The sequence below is a fragment of the Mustela erminea genome, chromosome 6, assembly GCF_009829155.1.
Source record: "Mustela erminea isolate mMusErm1 chromosome 6, mMusErm1.Pri, whole genome shotgun sequence".
NCBI lineage: Eukaryota > Metazoa > Chordata > Mammalia > Carnivora > Mustelidae > Mustela > Mustela erminea.
Window position 1 is genome coordinate 104,570,692 of NC_045619.1, and position 21,380 is coordinate 104,592,071.

At 49.7% G+C, this 21,380-nt stretch overlaps 1 protein-coding gene across 10 annotated transcripts in view; it reads left to right on the forward strand.

The window, feature by feature from the left end:
- Positions 1-21,380, forward strand: part of CRACR2A (calcium release activated channel regulator 2A) — a 196,540-nt gene that overhangs the window by 122,137 nt on the left and 53,023 nt on the right. For all 10 annotated transcript variants that reach the window (XR_004287068.1, XR_004287069.1, XR_004287070.1 and 7 more), the window contains 4 exons: positions 994-1,105; positions 2,251-2,434; positions 5,809-5,955; positions 20,215-20,305. Coding sequence is in view for 7 of the 10 variants with exons in the window: in XM_032349078.1 (XP_032204969.1) it covers positions 994-1,105; positions 2,251-2,434; positions 5,809-5,955; positions 20,215-20,305 (534 nt within the window). In the remaining 3 variants the exon portion in view is untranslated. The remainder of the gene's footprint in view (positions 1-993; positions 1,106-2,250; positions 2,435-5,808; positions 5,956-20,214; positions 20,306-21,380) is intronic.

The following is a 21,380-nucleotide window of genomic DNA, read 5'->3' on the forward strand; positions in this document are numbered from 1 at the left end:
CTTCCTTGCACACTGTCTTGTCCAATTCTCCTTTAGAACACACATGGTCTTGTGGGGGTTGATCCCTTAAGCCAGGGACAGTTAAGATCCTTCTGGGAATTAGTTGAGAACCAGTAGGAAGCAGAAGAAGGGAGCACAGCCTGGAGTGACGGGTGTGGGTCACTTACATGTAAGAAGGGGGCTTACCCAGCATCCCCTTGGAGCTAAAGGATCGAAATGTGTGTCCACAGAAACTGACAAACTTGATGCTGGGGCCCGGGGATTGTGAGTGCCTCCATCAGGGAAGGCTTCTGAGAGTGTGAAGCCTACCCACATCTGAGCAGGGGAGCTGGCATGGCAGGGCGGCAGGGGGTGTGTGGGAAGAGTAGGGAAGACTGACAGTGAAGCCTCACTCCTCTGTCATTCACTTGCTGAGAGGCCTTAGTGGGTCAGTGGATCTCTCTGTCTCTCTCACCTTCTCTGCCTCTTTACCACCTTTTATTGAACATGCACTGGGCCTTGTTCTTTAGTTTACTCCCTTGTTTCACCTGACACCATGTCACGCAGCTATTATCCTACCACAGGAGTCAGTTCTGAACCTTTTCCATCCTTTATGGTTGTGAGGAGGGCCAGCTTCAGAGTCAGACCTGGATTTGACTCCTGGCATTGTTACTTATAGGCTGGGGGACCTTCGGGCAGGGAACTTGAACCTCACTCTTCATCTATAAGGTGAGATAATAATGCCCACCTAAAGGATTGTCATGAGAATTAAATACAAATACACCTGTTTATAAACTTATTGATAAACACGTATTTATAAATCTAGCAAACTGCCTTGCACACCAGTAGATACCCAATAAATAGTCAAAGCATTCAAGGGAGAGAGAAGGGTGGTAACGGGGTCTTTGTAGGACAGGGCCAAGTCTAGACCCTTCTGGCAGCAAGCTCTGCAGTTCCAGGGCAGCCCTCTCTGATGATCTGAATGTTGACCACCGCAGTCTGGATTGTTTACAGAGGCTCCATGAAGAGTTACCACTCAGCCTGGAGGAACTGGAGGATGTATTTGACGCCCTGGATGCTGATGGCAATGGCTTTCTGACGCCAGAGGAGTTCACCACTGGATTTAGTAAGTTCCAGTGGGTGCTGGGGCCCCAGGGTATTCATCTACCTAAAGCTGTGAGAGGTTCCCGCATCCACCGCCAGATCTGTGGTCTGTATAGCCCAGGCTTCCTTGCCCTCCGGAAGTTTCCAGGCTCTGGATTATTTGGGCCTCCTTTCTGTGTCCACGTGGGCTGTTTGTACCACTGTTCTCTCCGTGCCCACTACACGGTCATGGCCCGATCCCCTACCACCCGAGAAGGGCAAGTTTGGCATAAAAGGGGGAACCAAAATGAGATTTCCAGCCTCTACATCTCCTTTTCTTTCAATGACACCAGTGCACAACACAGTGGGATGGCTGCCTGGTTCATTTCAACCTGGGTCTGGCTGAGTTTTCCAGGTTGAGGGGAGCCCACCACCAGAGGAATTTCTAGAGGGTTTGAATAGAGCAGTCATTCTTAAGGTACCCAGGAGGAAGGAGAACAGAGATTCACGAATAAGATCAATGATCCAGATACACCATCTGATGAGATATTGATCAGATATTGATCAGATATTGATCAGAGCAGGGACCAGTATGGGTCAATAGACAAGTTTCACCACACATCTGCCTTACACGAAGTACCATAGAGTTTGTCCAGAAGAACCTGAGGCTCCTCCTGAGCTCTAGGGGCTTGCAGTCACCTCAAGAGCATAAGACAGACTGCTGTGTGTTACAGGCAGTGTGAGTATGGAGAAGGCGCATCCAGAGTTGCAGAGTCACTTGTAAACGTGGATCACCGTGGTCCTGGTGGTGGAAATGGCTCGACGATGTCATGGAGCAGTCAGGCTGCTGCTGGAGGTCGATGGAGGGGAGGCTCTGGTTGTGTAGAGAGGAAATCAAGGAAGACATGAGCTCTAAGCCAGACTTCAAAGGTTTGAGGACCACAAAGGTGCCGTAACACTGACATCCATTCCCAGGCTCTAGCATGTCTCAGAATCCCATGGAAGTGACAAAGTCCCCAAACCCGAGAGACGGTGTCCAAAATGTATGCTGTAGTGGTGGCAGGGGGCTCCCCTTTTCTTCTCTCAAATGAGCCTCCGGTGATTTCCGGCAACTAAGAAGGATAAGGTCTTCCTGGGTGAGTATTTAGGGATTGCCCGATTCAGATCCTTGTGCCGTGTATCCCCCAGGTCACTTCTTCTTCAGCCAGAATAAGCCGGGTCAGGAAGAGGCAGGTGAACAGGTGGCCCGGCTCCAGGAAGAGAAGGTGTATCAGTCCAGAGGGGAAGAGCACGTGGGCGACACGGATGAAGATGAGGAGACCCAGTTCCAAATGCTGATGGACAGACTTGGAGCCCAGAAGGATTTTGAAGAGTAAGTGGCAACAGTGATTGGAGGGGGGGGGGGGCCCACCCAGGAGCCACCTTCATCTGCCCATGCAACCTCCACATTTGTTCAGAGCTCAGCCAGGCCCCAGATTCTGGGCAGCCAGCTAGAAGACTTGCCCCTACAGCCTGCCCTTGGCCAACACTTGTCTCTGCTTTTTGCATTTTCTCTCGGGGAACGGTGCTCAGCCCCTACCTTCCCACTCTCCTCACTCCTACCATATGGCATCAGCACAGTCCTTGGCTCCCTGAGGAACGCTGTGCAGCAGAGGGCCGTGCCAGACCTGGAGGGGCTCTCTGTGTATTTTGCTGGGGTTCCCCCATTCCTGCCAGCTCACTAGCATTTCCTCCTCCCCCCGGAGCCAGCCCCGGGTCTCAGGGGCTGCAGGACAACCTAGCCCGCCCTGCAGTGGCATGCTCCTGGCCGAGGCTTCTCACGTGGCGGCATCTGCCCACCGTGCCCCGGAGCCAGAGCAAACCCGTCAGGAAGCCGAGGCGGGAAATTAACCAGTTTTTACCAGCTCACCGCTTGGATAATCAGCAACTCAGCTGAAAATTTCAGATGGCTGGAGCATCAAATAAAACATAATACCCCCATTTTTTTTCCAAAATGCATCTGACATTTAAAATGAAATGAAATAAAAATAGGATGAAATAAAATAAAAAGTGAGGTTGCAGCTGGTGGAAACCAGTGGCCTAAAAACGCAGAACACTCTTCTCCCTTTTCCTGTTGCCTTTCACCTTTCCATTTCTGGGCCTCGCGTCTTGGCTTGGATGTGTGTTGCCGGAGCGGGAATGGCCTAACGATTGGAACTGTGATGTGTCCCGAGCTTGGGAGAAGAAGGAACTGTGGTTGAGGATGATAAAGAAGTGGCGGGAAAGGAGGGGCCTGCACACAACACGCACGCCAGAGCAAGAATCTGTCGCTCTGTGGATTTTTGAACCAACAATTCGGTAGACTGCGTCAGAGTTGGGAAAGGACAGGTGGAGGCCTGAGAGAGAGCCCAGGGAGAGGCCCTGGATGGGCAGTGCACTTGCCCCTAGGGCGGGGTGGGGGTGCGATCCCAAGACCCCAGGATCATGACTTGAGCAGAAGGCGGACACTTAACCATCTGAGCCCATGGACAGGTGCAGGTGGGTTGGAAGCATGGTAGTCAGACACCCCACTCAGCTTCTCTGAGGACAAGATGCCAGAGCCCAGGGACCACTCAACGACCCTGGGAAGCCTCCTCCTAGAGGAGCAGGAGGAGAGGGCAGTGTGGACAAGCCATGGCACTGTCATGAGAGAGAGGCACCTCTCCACCCACCTGTCCGTTTGGGGTTGAAAACAAAGGGCTCTCAAAACAGAGTTCACCCGATGTTCCTCAGAGGGCCTGTCAGAGGCCAGTGAGGAACTGAGCCAGCATGAGGCATCCTGGAAGAGAAGGCTCTAGGGAAGGCTTCAAGGGTGGTCACAGAAATTGATATGCAGAAAATGGCGGCCAGCACTCTCCATCCCCACGGAAGCCAAATGGAAGGCAGGGGGCAGCTGTTGCAAGAGGGGGATGGCAAGACCACCAGGCCCCAGAGAACATAAAGGAAGCTATGAAGACTTCGGAGGTCTTCAAAGATTCACTCCCCAGAATGGCTTGTGTGTTGTTCTGGAAGCAGGCAGATGGGTCACCTGACCTCCTAGAATCCTGTCTAGCCCTGCCCCCTCCACCCTTTCACAAGGAGCAGAAGCTGTAGACCAGGTGTCTGGACTCCCGGTGGTCCGACTGGTGGAGTGATTGGGCAACTTATGGAACTTGACTTATTTTTCATCAAGAATTGACAGATTCGTCCCTTCTCCAGAAATCTGGGGGCGGGGGTGGGGGAGGTAGTGTGGCCATGACGAGGTGGTTCAGAGAGCTTTGGAAGAGGGTCGTGGGTCTGCAAATCTCACTGGAGGCTCTAGCCAACTGTCTGTCCCGGCAGGAGCTTGACAGATGTGAACAGACAGACCGAGGTGGACCTTGATTTTATAACTCATGTACATCATGAGGGCATCAGTCTGCCGCAGCCATGGGGGGCCATCGTCATATGTCTCTGGGATCCTTGTATCATACCATCTCCACCGTATCTACAGGACAGCAAAGTTCTGGGAATGGAAAAGCTCCTCCCTCCCCATCCCTTGTTTCCTGGATCACCTCTTGTCCTCTCAGCGCTGGGTTCCAACAAATAAGAAGTACTCATTGGGTGATGGGTGGACGAGTGTTCCAGACGAGCCGGAGGATAGCAAGGGAAGGAAGGAGGGAGGGGCAATGGATCAAGTATCCAAGTATCCATGGGGCAAGTATCACTTCTGAGGGAAGTTGCTCAAATATAGGACTTGTCACACAGGAACAGAAAGGACTTTATTCTTTATCCTGAGGGTTCCTGGTGGTAGCTACCCTCAGATCGTAGTGGTTTCAGAATTTAATGGGTTGCACACCAGATTGTTCTCAGGTTCTGCGTGATGGTTGGCCGTAGATTTTCGCGTTTCCCCAGAGACGGAGCGCCTGGTCCCCGGTGTGTGCCGCCGCCTCCTTCTTCCTGTCCCCGATCAGTGGGGCCCCGTCTGTCTCTGTTGCTCTGCGATACGCATCTGCCCAGTTAGCTGGGGCTGGGGCTGGGGCTGGGGAGGGGAGGCTCTGGGCATGTCACTCTGTGTCTTTGTCTCTCTGCCTGTCTGTGTCCCTGCCAACTTTCTATTTGTCGTTCCGTGTGTGCACACATGCGCCTTGCAGATTTGCGCCTTCCCTTCCTTCTGCCTGTCAGTCATTCCCGGTGCCACCGGGCCCCAGCGGGGTGCTGCGTATTCTCTCCCGTTCCCCATGGTGACAGTTGCTTTCTGCCGTCCATCAGATGGCATGTCTTTACCTCTCAGCTGTGAGCACTGTCCTTCCTGGGGCGACAAGCTCTCTCCTTCAGCCGCGCGGCATTTGTCCTCACACACACCAGGCTCCTGTTCTCTCCTCTCCTCTTCCTGACATTCTCTGATGCTCCCAGCACGCGGCTGCGCACGCTCAGCGCCACCTGCCCGTCGGGAAAAACCAGAGAGTGGAAGCAGTGGAGCGCTGGGTGAAGGGGGCCGACGCAGGAGCCAGGCAGCCCGAGTTTGACTCTTGACTCCGTCCTTTGTCAGCCGAGATCTCGGAGCCAGCTCCCTTCCCCCTCTTCGGAGGGTTAGCAGAGCCCCAACCCCACAGGTTATCCTGAGGGTCAAATAAGCGAATAGGCGTAGAGTACCTAGCATACAGCCAGCACTCAATAAATGCTAGCCATTCGTTCTGGCTGTCAGTTTCACATCCAGGAACCAGGGTGTTGCCGCACTCGGATATGAATGCCCCCTTTTTCTTGTAGCGAAAGTGACATCAAGCAGCTCTGGTTACGGCTGAAGAAGGATGAACCTCACTTACTGTCCAGCTTCGAGGATTTCCTGACCAGGACCTTCTCGCAGCTCCAAGAAGCTCACGAGGAGAAGAACGAACTGGAGTGCGCCCTGAAAAAGTAGGTCCCGTCCAGCCGTTGGCTGTACACGTGTGGGAGAAGCAGAAGCGTGAAGTGTGCTTTCTCACTCTGCAAGGCCTCACTGTCGCGTTCTGCCAGCGTGGGCACGGGATCTGTGGCTGTCATGGAATGTGGGTTTTTAAGCCCTTGCTCACATCGATCAGGTCTTCACCATAGGCTAGGCACTACTTAAACATATACACCGGCTCATTTCGACTATTCACTGTTATGTGAATTTTATAGACAAAAACGTCGTGGTTCTGAGGGGTGAATGACATGCCCTGGACATACAGCTTGTAAGTGGCAGAGCCAGCCCTCTGAGCAAGATAGCCCAGCTCTGAGACTGGTTGGAAAACCTCTCTCCCTGCTATTAGACAGTGAGGCCCCAACACCCTGGGGTTGCCCCGAACTGGAGACCAGCCCTGGGCTGAGTCTCCTCTGAGTCCCCTCCTGACCACTCCCTGGACCCTTACAGCCTCACTCAGTCCTGCTGCCTCCTGGCCACCAAGGCCTCTGCAGTCGTTTGTGATTTCTAGTTCTCCTCGAGGAGGCAGCCCCAGCAAGGTGAGCTTGGACCTGAAGCCTGGCATAGCCAGCCTTGAGCAGACGTGGTGCCCACCACATGGATGTTCATCCCGCTGTGGGAACAGGTGCTGCGCGTGTCAGTAGTCCTCACATGCACTTGGCGATGGGAGCCCGCACTTGGTGAAACACGGTGGAACTAAGGATGTTCGTTATCCTGAAGGTGCGGCCAAAATGCAGGGCTGGGTCTGGACAGCCCTTGGAAGCTGTCCTCTGGGTAATTCTGGCATGTGCTCTCATCCCTGCACAGAGTCCTTGACTGTTCCAACACAGACCATGAGACCTTCCTTGCAAAACTCCTGGTGGCCAGCACGCCTCCTGGCGGTAGGGCTTCAGCGTCCAGGCAGCTAGACTTCGGCGTCCTCGCTGACGCGGCCTTGGTGGAGAGCACACAGGCCCTGATTTAGAAGGAGGCCCCCACATGTCTTACCACATAGATCCGCTATCCACATATTGCCCCGAGTTCCTTTGCTTCTCCTGCTTCCTCCAGATCAACTCTAAAAAGAGCTTGTTGGGGTCCACTGGGTATACACAGGTCTGGAAAAAAAGAAACTTCAGGAGCCTGAGTTATGAGGAAGTTGTGGCCAAGTAGTGCTGGGGAGAGCACAGTTTGGCTGGAGGAGAATCGTGAGCATTCCGGGTGAGGCTCCCAAAGCTCAGAGAAAGGAAGGGTGGAGGCTTTATCTCTGCACGGCTTTTAGCTGATGAAGCTGTGAGTCAGGACAGATTGGAGTTTACATCTTGGCTCTGCCGCTCACTAGCTGTGTGACTCAGGCTAAGCTCCTCAACCTCTCTGAGTCTCAGCTTCCTTATGCGTAACATAGGGATGAAAACAAAATCAATATTGGATGCATGTTAAAATAATGATCCTTATTATTTTAAGTAAATCTGTTTGTCAGTCTTAGATGATTTGCTGGCGCAAGTGGAGCGTTTGAGCCTTGGTACAAGCAGTGGTAAACTTCAAAGTTCCCTCTGTCTTTCCAGACAACGTGGTGTAGAGCCAGCCGGCTTGGCATCACCTGGAAATTTCTTAGGAATGCACAGTCTCAAGCCTCCCCCAACCCGTACTGAGTCTGCATTGTGACAAGATGTCCAGGTGCTTCGTGTGTGATTTGAGAAGTGGGGAGCTGGGAATCAGTTTTGCACTTAAGTCATGTGTGGCTCTGCGACCAGCTAGCTCTGTGACCTTGTTCAAGTCTCTCAGCCTCTGTGAGCCTTGGTTTTCTCACCTGTATTCATTTCTGACCCTCCCTGCACCCCCACTTTCCTCTGACACCAGCATTGATCACCCCAAGAGGCTACACAGTCAGGTAGCACGTCTCAGAGAGGAGGATACTCTTTGGATGAGGATGAGAGTGGTCACAGCCTAGATGGGCAGCAGCGACCCAACTCACAGCCTGGAATCTTTGCTGCAAGGTGCTTGTCTGCTGGCCTGCACTCCCACAGGGAGAAAGCCATGCCCTTGTCTTGTTGCAGAGCCAGTGAGCCCTCATATTCACGCTGAAGTGGTCTCTTTGAGTGATTTGCCCTAATTTAATGATTATTAAAAAGGTCTTGAGAGGAAAGTCAAGGTCACTCTCGCCTGCATGCTCAAAACAAGCTTGGACATAGGTTTCAGCCATCCATACCCATCCTCCACCGATAACCCTGCTACGTGCACCTGCGCTGGGTCAGCTGAGGGAGTCTCACTCCTGGCTGGGCAGCTGTGATAGGACTGGGGATTCTTGGGGCTCCCTGGCCAGACCCACTTCAGGGGTGTTCTCTAGGTGCAAAACTAGAGACCCGCAGGCTGCAGTTGAGCAGAGCACTAAAACAGAAGGCAGGAGAAACCTGAGCTCTGGTCCAAGCACTGCCACTGACTGCTGTATGACTGCAACTAGCTTTTCCTCTCTGTGCATCAGTTTTCTTACTGGCAACATGAGAAAATGGGCTTGGTGTTTTTCAAACTTTTTCTGACTGTGATTCATTAGAAGAAATGCATTTTTTGTAAGTCCCAGACACGTCGATGTTAACATAACTGAAAATTTCCTGAAATGGAGCTCACCCTTACTACATGTGACATACTCTGACATTCTCTATTAAAGTCTCTTTTATTCTCTTGTCTTCTATGAAAGAAACAAAAAGGCTGGTCATATCCGGCTTCTGGATTATGACTGGACCAGATGATCTGTAAGGGTCCTCGGAGCTCAACAGTCAAAGAAGAAACTGGAAACCCTGACGGCATCTAGAATATTTAAATGGGAGTCTTGACAGATAACCCAGGGTGAGGTTAAGTGACTCAGAAACATCTTCTAGGAGATGAGTTGGGGAGTTTGGGGCTGTGTGTTTCCAGGCATTGGAGAGGGAGGAGAAAGGAAGAGCCCTTGGAAATGGCCTGATTAAGGCTGGAGTTGGGGGGATCCTGACTACTGTCTGAACATCTCCCGGGGTCCTCCATGGGCTGGCTTTTCAGTGCAGGGTATGACATTTCAACTCCACCCAGAGAATGAGCCCATGTCCCAGACAGGGCTCTTGTCATCGCTGCTGGGCATCCGGCCTGGGCCCCCGGGGACCCAGGACACTGTCACTCTTGCTCACCTGTAACAAGCCCTTGCTCTGTGCCTGGCTCTAAGTTGAGCACGTAGAACTCAGAGTCCCCATCTTCAGGGAGTTGATCACACTAATAAGGTTGAGCTCATACCCATAAAAATTATGCCACGAAGCTGAGCTGAGATTTTCTGTACCGTGGAGAGGCCAGATGGTGTTGCCATTGGGGTCCCAGAGGCTTTTCTTTCCTCCGCCTTTTGCAGACCACACATCTTGTTTCTGTCTCCAGTGGAGCCCAGAGAAGATGGGACTGGGACTGAGAGCAGGGGGTGGGGGGCGGACCCTGCCCCCAGGGTTAGAGCTTTGTTGCCCTGAGTGAACTGGGTCTACTCCAGCTTCCCTTCAGGGTCTCTCCAGGTTCTGTGGTGGAGGAGTGTGCAGCGGGCTTGAGTGCCTAGGGAAAGCTCCAGATAGCTCCTGTCCTGAGACCAGCTTTGGGGGCCCTCCACAGCTCATTGCCCTGGATTGTTCGGTTTGGTTTGGTTTTTACCTGCATACTGGGAAGAGGGGAAAGAAGCCAGTCTGGGAGTGCTCAGTCTCCCACCCCCTTGTTTTGGGGTGGCGGTTGGGTCAGAATCCTGGGTACAGTGTTCACTTTGGTTGCGTGTCCACCGGGAAGTAGCCACAGCCTCACCGGGCATGGTGGGGACAAAGTCAAATGCAGGAGAACCGGGCTTCAACCCGACATTCCTTCATGAATGTCGGGCTGAAGCCCGGTTCTCCTGCTGAACTTCAGAATCTGGAGGAGCCTCCACATCTCTCCCAGGGCGTGGAGGCTAGACTGTAACAGAGCCGAGCTCGCTTGTGTTCACCACACAGGAGCTCAGAGAACTTTACATTTAGCAGGACGCTTACAGTTTAGGTTTAGGAAGAACTTCGGGCCATCAGAGTTACTGATTCCTGAGGCGCCTGGGTGGCTCAGTTGGTTAAGCTTCTGCCTTTGGCTCAGGTCATGATCCGGGAGTCTCAGGATCAAGTCCCACATGGCTCCCTGCTCAGCGGGAAGCCTGTTTCTCCCTCTCCCTCTGCTCCTCCCCTGCTCACGCTCATGCATGTTTCTCTCCAACAAATAAAACTAATCTTAAAAAAAAAAAAAGAAAGACAATTACAGATTCCCTTGCCATGGAAAACATCTTTCCAATTATCTTTTTGTGGAAGACAAAAACAAAAAAACCAAGCTTCAGCTCGCCCAGGGATGTAGAGTGAGACTGTCAAGCAGGCTCTATGCCCAGTGTGGAGCCCATCCCTGGGCTCTGTCTCACAACCCTGAGATCATGACCTGAGCCGAAATCAAGAGTCGGATCCTTAATCGACTGAGCCACCCAGACGCCCTGGATTCTGACTTTTGACCAGAGTTGGTATCTGCTGGATACATGGCCCTCGATGTGTTCTTTACCAGGATCTAACCCTGAGACTCGGGGTAAGGATGAATTAGGTAGTGTCTGGAGAGTGCTTTGGGGTCTTGGAGGAAAAGTGCTTTCTAGATCAAAGACAGGCCATGGGCCGTGCTCAGTCATCTGCCGCTCAGCTCGGCATCCTGGGAAGACCACCCAGGCTGCCTGCTTCACGTCACCCAGGGACCACACTTGGCTTTGACAAGCTCAGCAACACTCCCCAGGGCCTTGTGGGAATCAGTTCCTCATCTGCACAGTCTTTCTTGTCCAGCTGAATCAGGCCTCCGGCACTTTCCTGCCCAGCCACTCTCCAGGTACTGGCTGTCTAGAGTGATGACCCTAGTGATGACACCTAGATGGTGTCCAGACCAGGGGGGAATGGGTCTTAGAGCCTGACAGGCAGCCTGTCTATGATACTGGCTGCCCTGCTATAGCCTGAGAATTGGGATTCTGTAATATGAAGCTGCAGATACATGAGATCCTTTGGGGGAGGAGGGTGACCTTGTCTCCAGATAGGGCAGCAAATAAGGCATCATATATATGGCAGGGGGCCCTTGCATCCCAACTGTGAAGGACCTGAGCTATGTGGTTCTCAAACGTTAGCCTGCTTCAGAATTACCAGAGGATCTTGGTCTACAGATGGATTCCTAAGTCTCTTCCCTAGAGAGTTTTTGTATGTTTGTTTGTTTTTGCCAGAGAGAGAGAGAGCAAGAGCATGAGAGTATAAGCAGGGGGAGCAGCAGGCAGAGGGAAAGGGAGACGCAGACTTCCCACTGAGCAAGAGGCCCGATGCAGGACTCGATCCCAGGGCTCTGGGATCATGACCTGAGCTGAAGGCAGACGTTTAACCGACTGAGCCACCCAGCATCGCCCCCAGAGAGTTTAAATCAGTATGTCTGAGGGAGGGAGCCCAAGAATGTGTATCTTAGCACACATCCCCAGTGGGTCTGACGCAGGCAGGCCACATACTGCACTTTGAGAAATGCTAGACTGTTTCTCCAGAATGCGTCTGTCTGCAAAAGGTACACTCCAGGGTGACCTTCCAGTCTGGAATTTTAGTGTTGTTCTTAGGGTGAAGAGAAGAAGTTTTTGGTGAGGGATTTAAGTACTGATGGTATGGCCTAATCAGCACATGTTTTTTATTGGTATGTTACCATCTGAGGCAGAAACACAGTGTTATCTGAAGCAAATTGAAAGGTGAGGCCTATCTGTGCTCTGTGTACATCATGAGCATGATTGTACACCTGACTAATGAAAAATGGGTTGCTTTATAGGATGGGATAAAGCTGCAAAGTTGGTTTATTACAGGCAGCAGAATCTAATTAGGGAGAAACCATCCATCCTGAAAATCCAATTGGCGATTTTACAGTCTTTGCAGAATTTCACACAAACTCTTATGGTTTCCTTTCATTCAGCTTTACTCTAGTCCTGTGTCAGGGTGGGGAGGGGTTGGGGCGGGGGACACGTGTGCTGCATGTACGTGGGTGTGGGACAGAGACAGACAGAGACAGAGACAGAGATAGGGAGGCAATTAGACTGAGAGAGACTGATTTCAGGGGAACAAGAAAACCCCAAACAGGGTTTTTCTAGGAAGAGCTTCTCTTTGCTGTCCAGAGTCTGCAGCTGCCTCAAGAAGGCGGCAGGGGGCAGCAGTGAGTCTGAACACCGCTCGTACCATTCCCACCCCAGCCACCAAGCAGTCTGAGCCTGAACGTGCTTCCATTTTCTTCTCTGGCAAATAGCAGGTTCGTGGAGACTTTTCAGGCCCAGGGTTTTCACTCTGGGCTCAGTGCCTTGGGGTTGAGGGTGGGGGCGACATGGGAAAAGGGATCAAGCCCTTCCGGCGATCTTGGCCCTTTAGCCTTGGTGGGTCTGCCTGTTGGCCACATTCCTTACTCCAGTTCCTGCTCAGCTCCACAACTGACAGACCCCAGATGGAATTTGGACTGTTGGCTATCCTGAACACAGACGTATGGAGTTTCCAGTGTCAGCACTTAGGATGTCTGGGAGGACACAGTGGTGACATGGATGGAACACGAGTCTGGGAGTCAAGGCCGGGATCTCCCCTGGACTCAGACCCTGGGTACCCACAAACTGGTCCCTTCTTTGCTCTGCCCCTCTTTTCCTTTACGTGCAAAACAAGGAGGTTGGGGTTACATGAGCCCAGTCTCTTATGGGGAGGGGGATTCTTCTTCTCTTTACAACAGTCTTTTACCAGATTGTTCGAACGAGGAAATGTGTCAGACCACTGCCAAGGCCAGAGGCATTTCTAAGCTCTGTCTTGACTTCAGGCTCCTGTAATTTATCTAAAATGTAGAAAAATGCCATTTGTCCAAGGTCAAGATGACACCTTCATTTAGGGAAGGAAGAAACTACTTTTTTTCTTGAAATGATTTCAGACACACCTCTGCCTAGAACCTTGAAGGTTGACCAGATGACTTTCTGAGACCTTCTGAAATCTGGACAGATTCTGTTCCTAAATGAAGGCCAAATGGAAACAGGAAACAGGGGAAGGATATTTTGACCAAGCCATACTCTATAGTAGGGAGGCTTTGGCCTGTTTGTCATTAGCTGGAACCCCAGTGGTACTGAATTAAAGCTTTACTCTAGTGTGGTACCTTACCTCCATGTGCAGATCACTTTAGAAAGGTTAATTAATTTTCACAGTCCCTGTGGGAGCCTGGCAGGGTAAATTATTGCTAGCTACATCTCACCTTCCAGTTCCTTGCAAATGATCTGCAAAGGCTTCTCAGAACTATGCCTTGTATTATATCCGTACCCTACTCCTTCCCCACACATCCCTTCCAAAATCTCCAATGCTACACACGTGCTGATCGTTCTCTTTTACTGAGCAGGTGTCTGCCCCACTCAGACACCCTGGGTGTCATTCTGTCCTCTAAGCTAGACCTGGAGCTTTCCTTCTGGCTTCCAATAAGACTCATTCTTCCAGACCCATCACTGCCCTATGGCATCCTCAGTATATAATTGTTATTTCTTCCCTTCACTGTTGAAAATCTCCCTTTTCTGGACTCAGCATCTCTCCCCCTGAGAACTCTACCATCCTTCCCGCTACTGGAGTAGCGGGCTCTGTCCACTTCCCTCCAGGTAAGGCTCTGTGGTCCCAAAGTTACTATCAGCCCAAGCCAGGGAGGCACAGTGGGGTGGGGTGTACGGCACAGCATGTGGCTCCTTCCACAGGTTCCTTCCCTCCATGCCACGTTAGCAGTGGACTTGGTGTTCTTAGGTGCTAAAATCTTGGTGTACAGAGCCCATCCCATTGGTCTAAATTATTTTACCCAGCGTGTTACTTTGCAAAGGGCTTAACCACTAGTTAATGTGGATGGTGACGTCACGGCTCTCTCTTCTTTCCTGATCCGCCTCAGGTTTTGTTCTAACCCAAGCCTTCTGTTCCTTATGTCTCCCCACTCGCACACATGTCTGCTGATGCCTGATTCCTCTTCGTTTGCTACTTGCCTCTTGGTTCAAATCAGAAGGAATCATAAAGCAGCAACTCTTAAAAGGGAGTCCACAAGCCCCTGGAGAATCAGAGAACTCATTTACTTAGAATTTATTAAATGCATCCTATCAGCTATCTATTGTACTCAATAATTCCACATGCATTATCTTATTTAAACTTCACAACTTTACTCTGCAGTAGGCATTAGTATCTGATTTTCCAGAAACGGAAAACCTCACGGTCACCGGGGACATGGGACTTGTCCAAGGCCACAAAGCTTGTAAATGTCAGGATCAGGATTTGAACCAAAGCCTTTTTACTCTCGGTCTAAGGAATTCTGAGCCAACCATAGCTGTCAACGGGTTAGAACTTAGACTACACTGGAATATGCTAGAGGCACTATCCAGCCGTTATATGCAAAGGCAAGAAAGTGAGGATAAATGTTGGTGCTCACGACTGTTCCGCTGCCTCCTTCCTACATTTGTCTCTCTGCCTCACCAAGAGCTCACGTCTCTTTCTCTCCCTTGTCTCTGTCCCTCCTCCCCCTGCATCTCCAAATAACTAGGCACAGATAGCAAACAAGGGAATAATGAAATAAATACTGCCCTGGGATGTGGGGGAGTGTTTTAAGAATGGCTAACAGAAATAGGTTGAATATTTATGCCCACATGGTACTAATAGCTCAGAGAGCTCTATTACAGACTGCTGTCTTTGTTTTATTCGATATTTTTGCCAGTGGCAGGAACAAAGGGAGAATAGGAAGAATATTTTGTAGTCATAAAAAAAATACTTTTTAAAATGTATGTATGTAAAGTAAAGTATGTGAAGTATGTAAAGTAAAGTATGTATGTATGTATGTATGTATGTAAAGAAGATACAACAGAAATAAACTTTTAGGCATCAAATAAGAGCAGCAAAATAGGTAAGGCAAAAAACTTTGAGGAAAACAAAGAAAATTTGATTAAAAAAAAATAAGACTTAAGAAGATTTTAGCAAACTTATCTAGGATTTGACACATTAGTCAGCAAAAAGTACTGTAGGTATGTAAAATATTTAGGACTACCAGGCAGCAAGGTTAAATTAAGAGATAAATGCGAAGCTGTGTGCCCTGCACTAGAATACACATTTTTCTTATGGAAGTTATGCAAAATATGATAATGTTTTTGATTTCACAGGAAAGGTCATAGATTCCAAGAAGTACATACCCTACCAGTATGTGTATATATATATATATATATATATATATATATATAAAATATATTTTACTAATACAATAAACTAGAAACCAGTAGTTTTTGTATTAAAAAAAAAACTCTTTTAGGGGCACCTGGGTGGCTCAGTCGGTTGAATGTCTGCCTTCAGTTCAGATTATGATCTCAGGTCCTGGGATGCAGCCCCGCATCAGGCTCCTTGCTCAATGGGGAGCCTACTTCTCTCTCTCTCTCTCTCCCCCCTCCCCCGCCCCGCTCTGTTCCACCTTCCACTCGTGTTCTTTCTCTTTCTCTCTCTAATACATAAAGAAAATCTTTAAAAAATAAAGATAAAAACACTCCTCTAAACAACTTTCAGATGAACTAAATCATCAAAACCTACAAACTAAGACAATATATTAGTTACCTTCTATTATGATTGAACATTTAAAACACCAATAAAGGGCGCCTGGGTGGCTCAGTGGGTTAAAGCCTCTGCCTTCGGCTCAGGTCATGGTCTCAGGGTCCTGGGATCAAGCCCCGCATCGGGCTCTCTGCTCAGCGGGGAGCCTGCTTCTTCTTCTCTCTCTGCCTGCTGCTCTGCCTACTTGTGATCTCTGTCTGTAAAATGAATAAATAAAATCTTTTAAAAAAATTTTAAAAAAATAAAATAAAAAATAAAACACCAATAAAGCTTGGAAGGTCATTGAGGACACCGGATGACCAGTTGGGATCCATTAAGATAATGTCATGCTGGAAAGACGGACTGACTCTAACAGAATTGCATCTGAGATCTTGCTCTGGTGTCCAAAAAGCCAATGACAGAAGCACAAGGCGGAAGAGAGATGATTCAGTAGCACCATCTTTAAAAGAAAAACAATCACACAGACAAAAGATTTAGAGGTTTTACTTGACAAATGGGTTCGGCATTCATCAAGTGTGATGCGGCTGCCAGGAAAAGTTAATGTGATTTTAGGCTGCAGGAATAGATAGGCAGTGTGTAGAGCAAGACGGGCCTAGTCTAGCTCTAAGCTGTGCTAATCAGATTTCACACACTGGGCATTCGGTTGAGGGCTCCATGGCTCAAGGATGCTAAATCAGGGCACATTCAGAGAAAACTAAAGAGGAAGGTGAAGGGAGTTACCAAAACAAAAAACAAAACAAAAACAAAAACAAAAAAACACCAAAACCAAAACCAAAAACAAAAAAATCCATGTGAGCCATGGTTGGAGGAAAACAAGAGACATGGCATAAACCCAAGGCAAGTCCTTGAAGTCTTAGTGCTGTTTTCAAATATATAAAGGGTTTTTATGCAGAAGAGGGACAGAGCCATAGAAAGATATATTTCTGTGAGCCAGGACACTCCAAAGATGAAAGAGCTGTTTAGAGATCCAGCCAAATTTCCTCTCGCTAGAGGTGTTCTAACCTAGTTTGGGTAAATACACGGCAGAGACATTGTGGCAAGGGGTTTAACTCCAGGGAAAACAGGTGGTTGGATCAGACAGAACTTCCCACCCTGAAATTCTTCAATTCCTCTGGAATCTGGTGTTCCCCCAGTAAAGCCTTAAATTGATTTTGTATAGATTTTCTGCATTCACATTTTGAGCATAGACCCTGTGGATGACAAAGCGTCCAGGTGTCCTAACCTCATGGTGACAGCATCAGCCCAGACGAGACCGTTTTTTTCAGGATTTCAAAGGGAAATGTTCAATTAAAAACATTTGATGTTCTAAGACTTCAGAGAAGGGGTCAGCGAGGTTTGCATAGGTGGGGAAATCCTCACAGAGAAGACAAAAAAGTGTATGTGTGCATTGGGCAACGCAAGTGGTTTTTGAAATTGTGGTAACAGAGATGTATGTACTAAACCAACGTAACAGGTCGCTTCTCTCCTTTGGTGGAGGAATACGATGTGCCTGCTGGTGTGCCACATGCCACACGCGCAGACCTTTTTAGAGTGTCTCTCACGATTACCCTTCCCATGGCCACTGCAGAGCTCCCCGCAGACACAGGCTTCCGGCTCTGCAGCTCCCGCTCACACGCAGCCTGCGTCTCTAACAGACGCATCGGACAGGAGCTTTCATTGACGAAGCTGTCTGTTCTTCATTTTCCTGATCACCTCATACCTTTTCCAAGCCCGGCAGCACTTTTATCCTTGAAACCAAGACCTTCCTCCCCTTGGGGAATGATGGCTCTTGCCCTCCACTCTCCCTGACTGTAATGATGATATCAACAATCCTTCACATTTATTTAGGGCCTTGAGATTCCAAATGCTTTTCATTCCCGCTCTCTTGTTTGTTCATCATGCTGGTGCTGGGGCGGGGGTGGGAGAGCTCGGGGCAGGTGCTACTCGGATGTAAGGAGGTCTGAGCACTCAAGGTCACACTGAGGTTATGAGTGATTCCGGGTTCAGAACCCAGTCTTTTAGAGCCCTGAGCTAGTCGAGTGGTGTGAGTTGTGTGAACAGCAGCAGATGGCCTTCACTCCCTCTCCATTTCTGGGGCTCATGTGTCTGACTCAGGCTGGTCATGAGCTGATCGATCCTAGGGGACTCATGCTCTGAAGACCTTCAGGCCTGGCCAAGTCCCCTAGGATACCAGCTTTATTCAAAAGCATTTCCAGAGGTTTTGTTCCACGGATAAGTCTGGTTAGACTGGACTCTGGCTCACTGATGCCCACCTGGAACCCCAGGGCTTCTTTGCAGTGGACCCAACCTTTGTTAATGAGGGCTAGAAGGAGGCACCATTCGGAGGCTATGTCTGCCCTCCCCTGATTTGTCTTTTTTAGCCGTCTGCAAAATTACTTACTTTATGATAAGCAAGCTGACATGCGAGCCTGAAAAAGAGTTTAACGTAATCAAATAAAACTTAGAGCAAAGTTAATATAACGCATTTAATGATGGTATAGAATTGATGCCCTGTATGGTTATTAAGCATAAATGGTAAACAGCTATAAGCTGTTCATCCATATAATGGATGACTGTAATTGGTATTGCTTTATCAGAGCAAATTAATTTTTAAGTTTCTCTCATCTCACTTTATTAGTCCTTCCGTATTTATGTAGCTGGAATCACTGTGTAAAGTTGTCCTTGACACTGCTTGCCATCTAGCACCGGGATTTCTTTGAGCATAGGAAGGTAATTCTGGGGAACAAGAGAAGACTTTCTTTCTGAAAGTCCACTTAGGCAGTGTTCCCATCTGCCCTTGAGATGTCCCTATTCAACAGCAGCTAGCTTTGCTCCTTATTGCTCGCCAAGATTTTCTTGTATTTGTTATGAGCTGGCTAATAACAATAGTAACAATCCAAAGCATCTGTCATTTAGCAAGAAATTTCTTACTCCTAGCCAACCAGACATTTCCTATGCCCAGCTTGGTGGTAAAGCCAGGGCTCCAGCTCGGGGAAGTGTCCCTTCTCTGAGTGCGTCCTGAGGCCATTACCACACTCACTCCAAGGGTTTCTGGCTTTGGGGGAGGGGGGGTCCCGCCAAAAAAGGGAACTTAGAGGCTTCTGCTTCGATATGAGTGACGTTGGCCTTGAAGATTCACACCAGTTCCTTGTCTGGGTCAGTTTTGTGGTTCTTATAGAACTGGAAGGATGCCAATCAAAATGGCTCCTTAGTCATGCTCTGTCTGTGCATGAGACACGGGTAGCAAGAGAGGAAGGGACTCCTTGGGTAGCGGGAAAGGCCTGGCCTGGATCAGAGTCCTGCGTGGACATTGGGAAGGTGAGGCTTTGAATGATGAAGGGCGTAGAGGAATAGACGCGCTGCTGTCCTTGATGTTTTGTTCAGAAATCTCTCGAGTACCTCTTAGAACTGAAAACCAGAGCGCATTCCTTCGTTATTAAAGTCTCCTTCCTTGAATAAAGGGAACAGGGGGCCTGCCACCATTTGAGTTTAGAATGGCAAGTGCCAACTTTTATAGTATATGTATGTTCAAATCAGACCTTGAGATCCAAGACATCAGCCTACTCCTGGGCCTGGATTCCCCTTAACAGGTGAGAGAGAGGCCCAGGGTGCACTGAGCCAAAGATTTCACTGGCAGGCAAAGAAGTGGGGTCACAGTGCAGTCCCCTGGAAATGGGGATGCTTTGGCCAGATAAATTCCATCTCAGTTCAAATGCTCAGCCTTCCTCTTTGATTTTGGATGTGTGTGTGTGGCATTTAAAATGGTGGGGGGGGCATTTAAGGAGGACCTATTTGGGGAGAGAAGGAGGAACAACACCAGGGATGACCTATAACCTTCGTTCCCATAGCCACGTTTGTCTTGGTGTCTGTATAGGATCAGAGTCTCTGGGTATTTACTTTCTGTCCTGCGGGGCTCTTCGGCGTAGGGAGAATATGCTGGCAGGGGGGATGAGGACATCTCATTATCACCGCCACCTTGAATCAGCCCGCCGCTTCTCATGTTGTCTGCCTGGGGCCCTGGACCCGAGATGGCACGAGCACTGGGCAGGTGTGGCTCCCCTTCCTTTGGAGGGGGTGTGGTGTCAGTGGTTGTCAGTGTCATGGAATCCTTTGACGTCTTCTGAGAAATGTGCATCCCACAAGCACACAGTTCGGGAGAGCCCTCTGACAGTGCCGTTCAGAGAGTGCTGACGTAGCCAAGTAGAAAGAAAGCATCCAAACCCGGAAGGAGAGCAGCCAAGAACCCAGACAGGAAAGAAGCCCACACAATACAACTTTATGGGCTTGCTACAGGTGGAAGGACTAGCGGACAATAGGGAGGTCCATCTACAGAGGTTGGGGCTCCTTGTTGAAATAAAGTGAGGTTAAGGAAAATGGAGCCAGAGAAACCTCACTGAGGAGTGTGAGGGTCATCTAGAAATGATGGCCTCCTCACCTGGGAGGAGAAGAAGGTCCCGCGAGGCCTGTGTGGTCCGCTAATCCTGAGGAACTGATCCCACAGCTTTGGGGGACAGGACCTACATAGTCGCCCCCCACCCCCCCCAGGCTCCTGATGGGGCCCTGGTGCCCAAGCTCCAGGACTCACACTGTGGGATAAAGGAAATTGGGTGTAGACCTCATCAGACTCTCCTTCTGCCACCTCTGCAGGAAAATTGCTGCTTATGATGAAGAAATCCAGCATCTCTATGAGGAGATGGAACAGCAAATCAAGCATGAGAAGGAGCAGTTTCTCCTCAAAGTAAGAGTGCACATCAGGTCTCGGCTCTGAGGGCCTGGCGGAAAGCTCGCCTGTTCTGCCCCCCACCCAGTTCAAGACTGCAGGGTTCCCCCACCCATGGCACCGTGGGTTCCCTGTTTCTCTGCTTTATTTAGATTTTCCAAGGCATCTGTCCCCCTCAAATGTGGCATTTAAATTCCATCTTTATTTTTGTTGATTGGGGTCTGTCTCCTCCTACTGACGTCAAAGCTCCCTAAGAGCAGGAATCTTTGTTTCACTTGCTGAATTGTCCTCAGCACCGCAGCCGTGCTTGGAGCACAGTAGGTCCTCAGCAAACTTGTGCTGAATCACTGAATGAACAAGGGACAAAGGAATGAACGCATAAATGAACAAAAAGGTGAAGGTGCAGATGTTGCCCGTCACAGCAGCTTGAAGACCAGGTCTGACACTAGCTGCTCCCCAGAGCCATGGGACAGGCCCACTGGACGGGGTCCGTTGCACTCTGTGCCCAGCAACTCCCCTCAGGGGGCCAACATTAGAGTCTACGCTTCCCATCCTTTCCCTTAGACACCTAGAAAATGTCATACCCAAGACAAGTCAAATCCCACCCTTCTCGGACACTGTGGGAGAACATTTGGAAACTTACATGCCTTGTTTCTAGTTGGCACTTAGCCTCCTAGCAAGCCCTGCTGTTTGCCTTGGGGGGGTCAGAACTGGTGAAATCCACCCCTTTTCCAAGCTAAGCAGGGGCCTTTTGAGAACATATTTATAAAACAAAGCTGTAGGAAGCTTTCTCCTCTATTTTTGGATTATCCACTTGGTGGGTTCTCGGCAGAAAAGTCTTTAATCTTGAAGGGTAGCCTTCTGCCTTTGTTCAGGCTGTTATTACAATCCCATAAGCAGGGACTTAGAAACAACATTTATTTCTCCGGAGGCCAGAAGTCCCAACTCAGGGGGCTGGCGTGATGGCCAGACTCTTGTGAGAGCCCACTTCCTGGGTTTGGCTGTGGCCTTCTCCCTGTGCCCTCACAGCGCGGAGGGGCAGGCAAGTGCCTGGGGGTCACTTTTATAAGGGCACTAATCCCGCTCGTGAGGG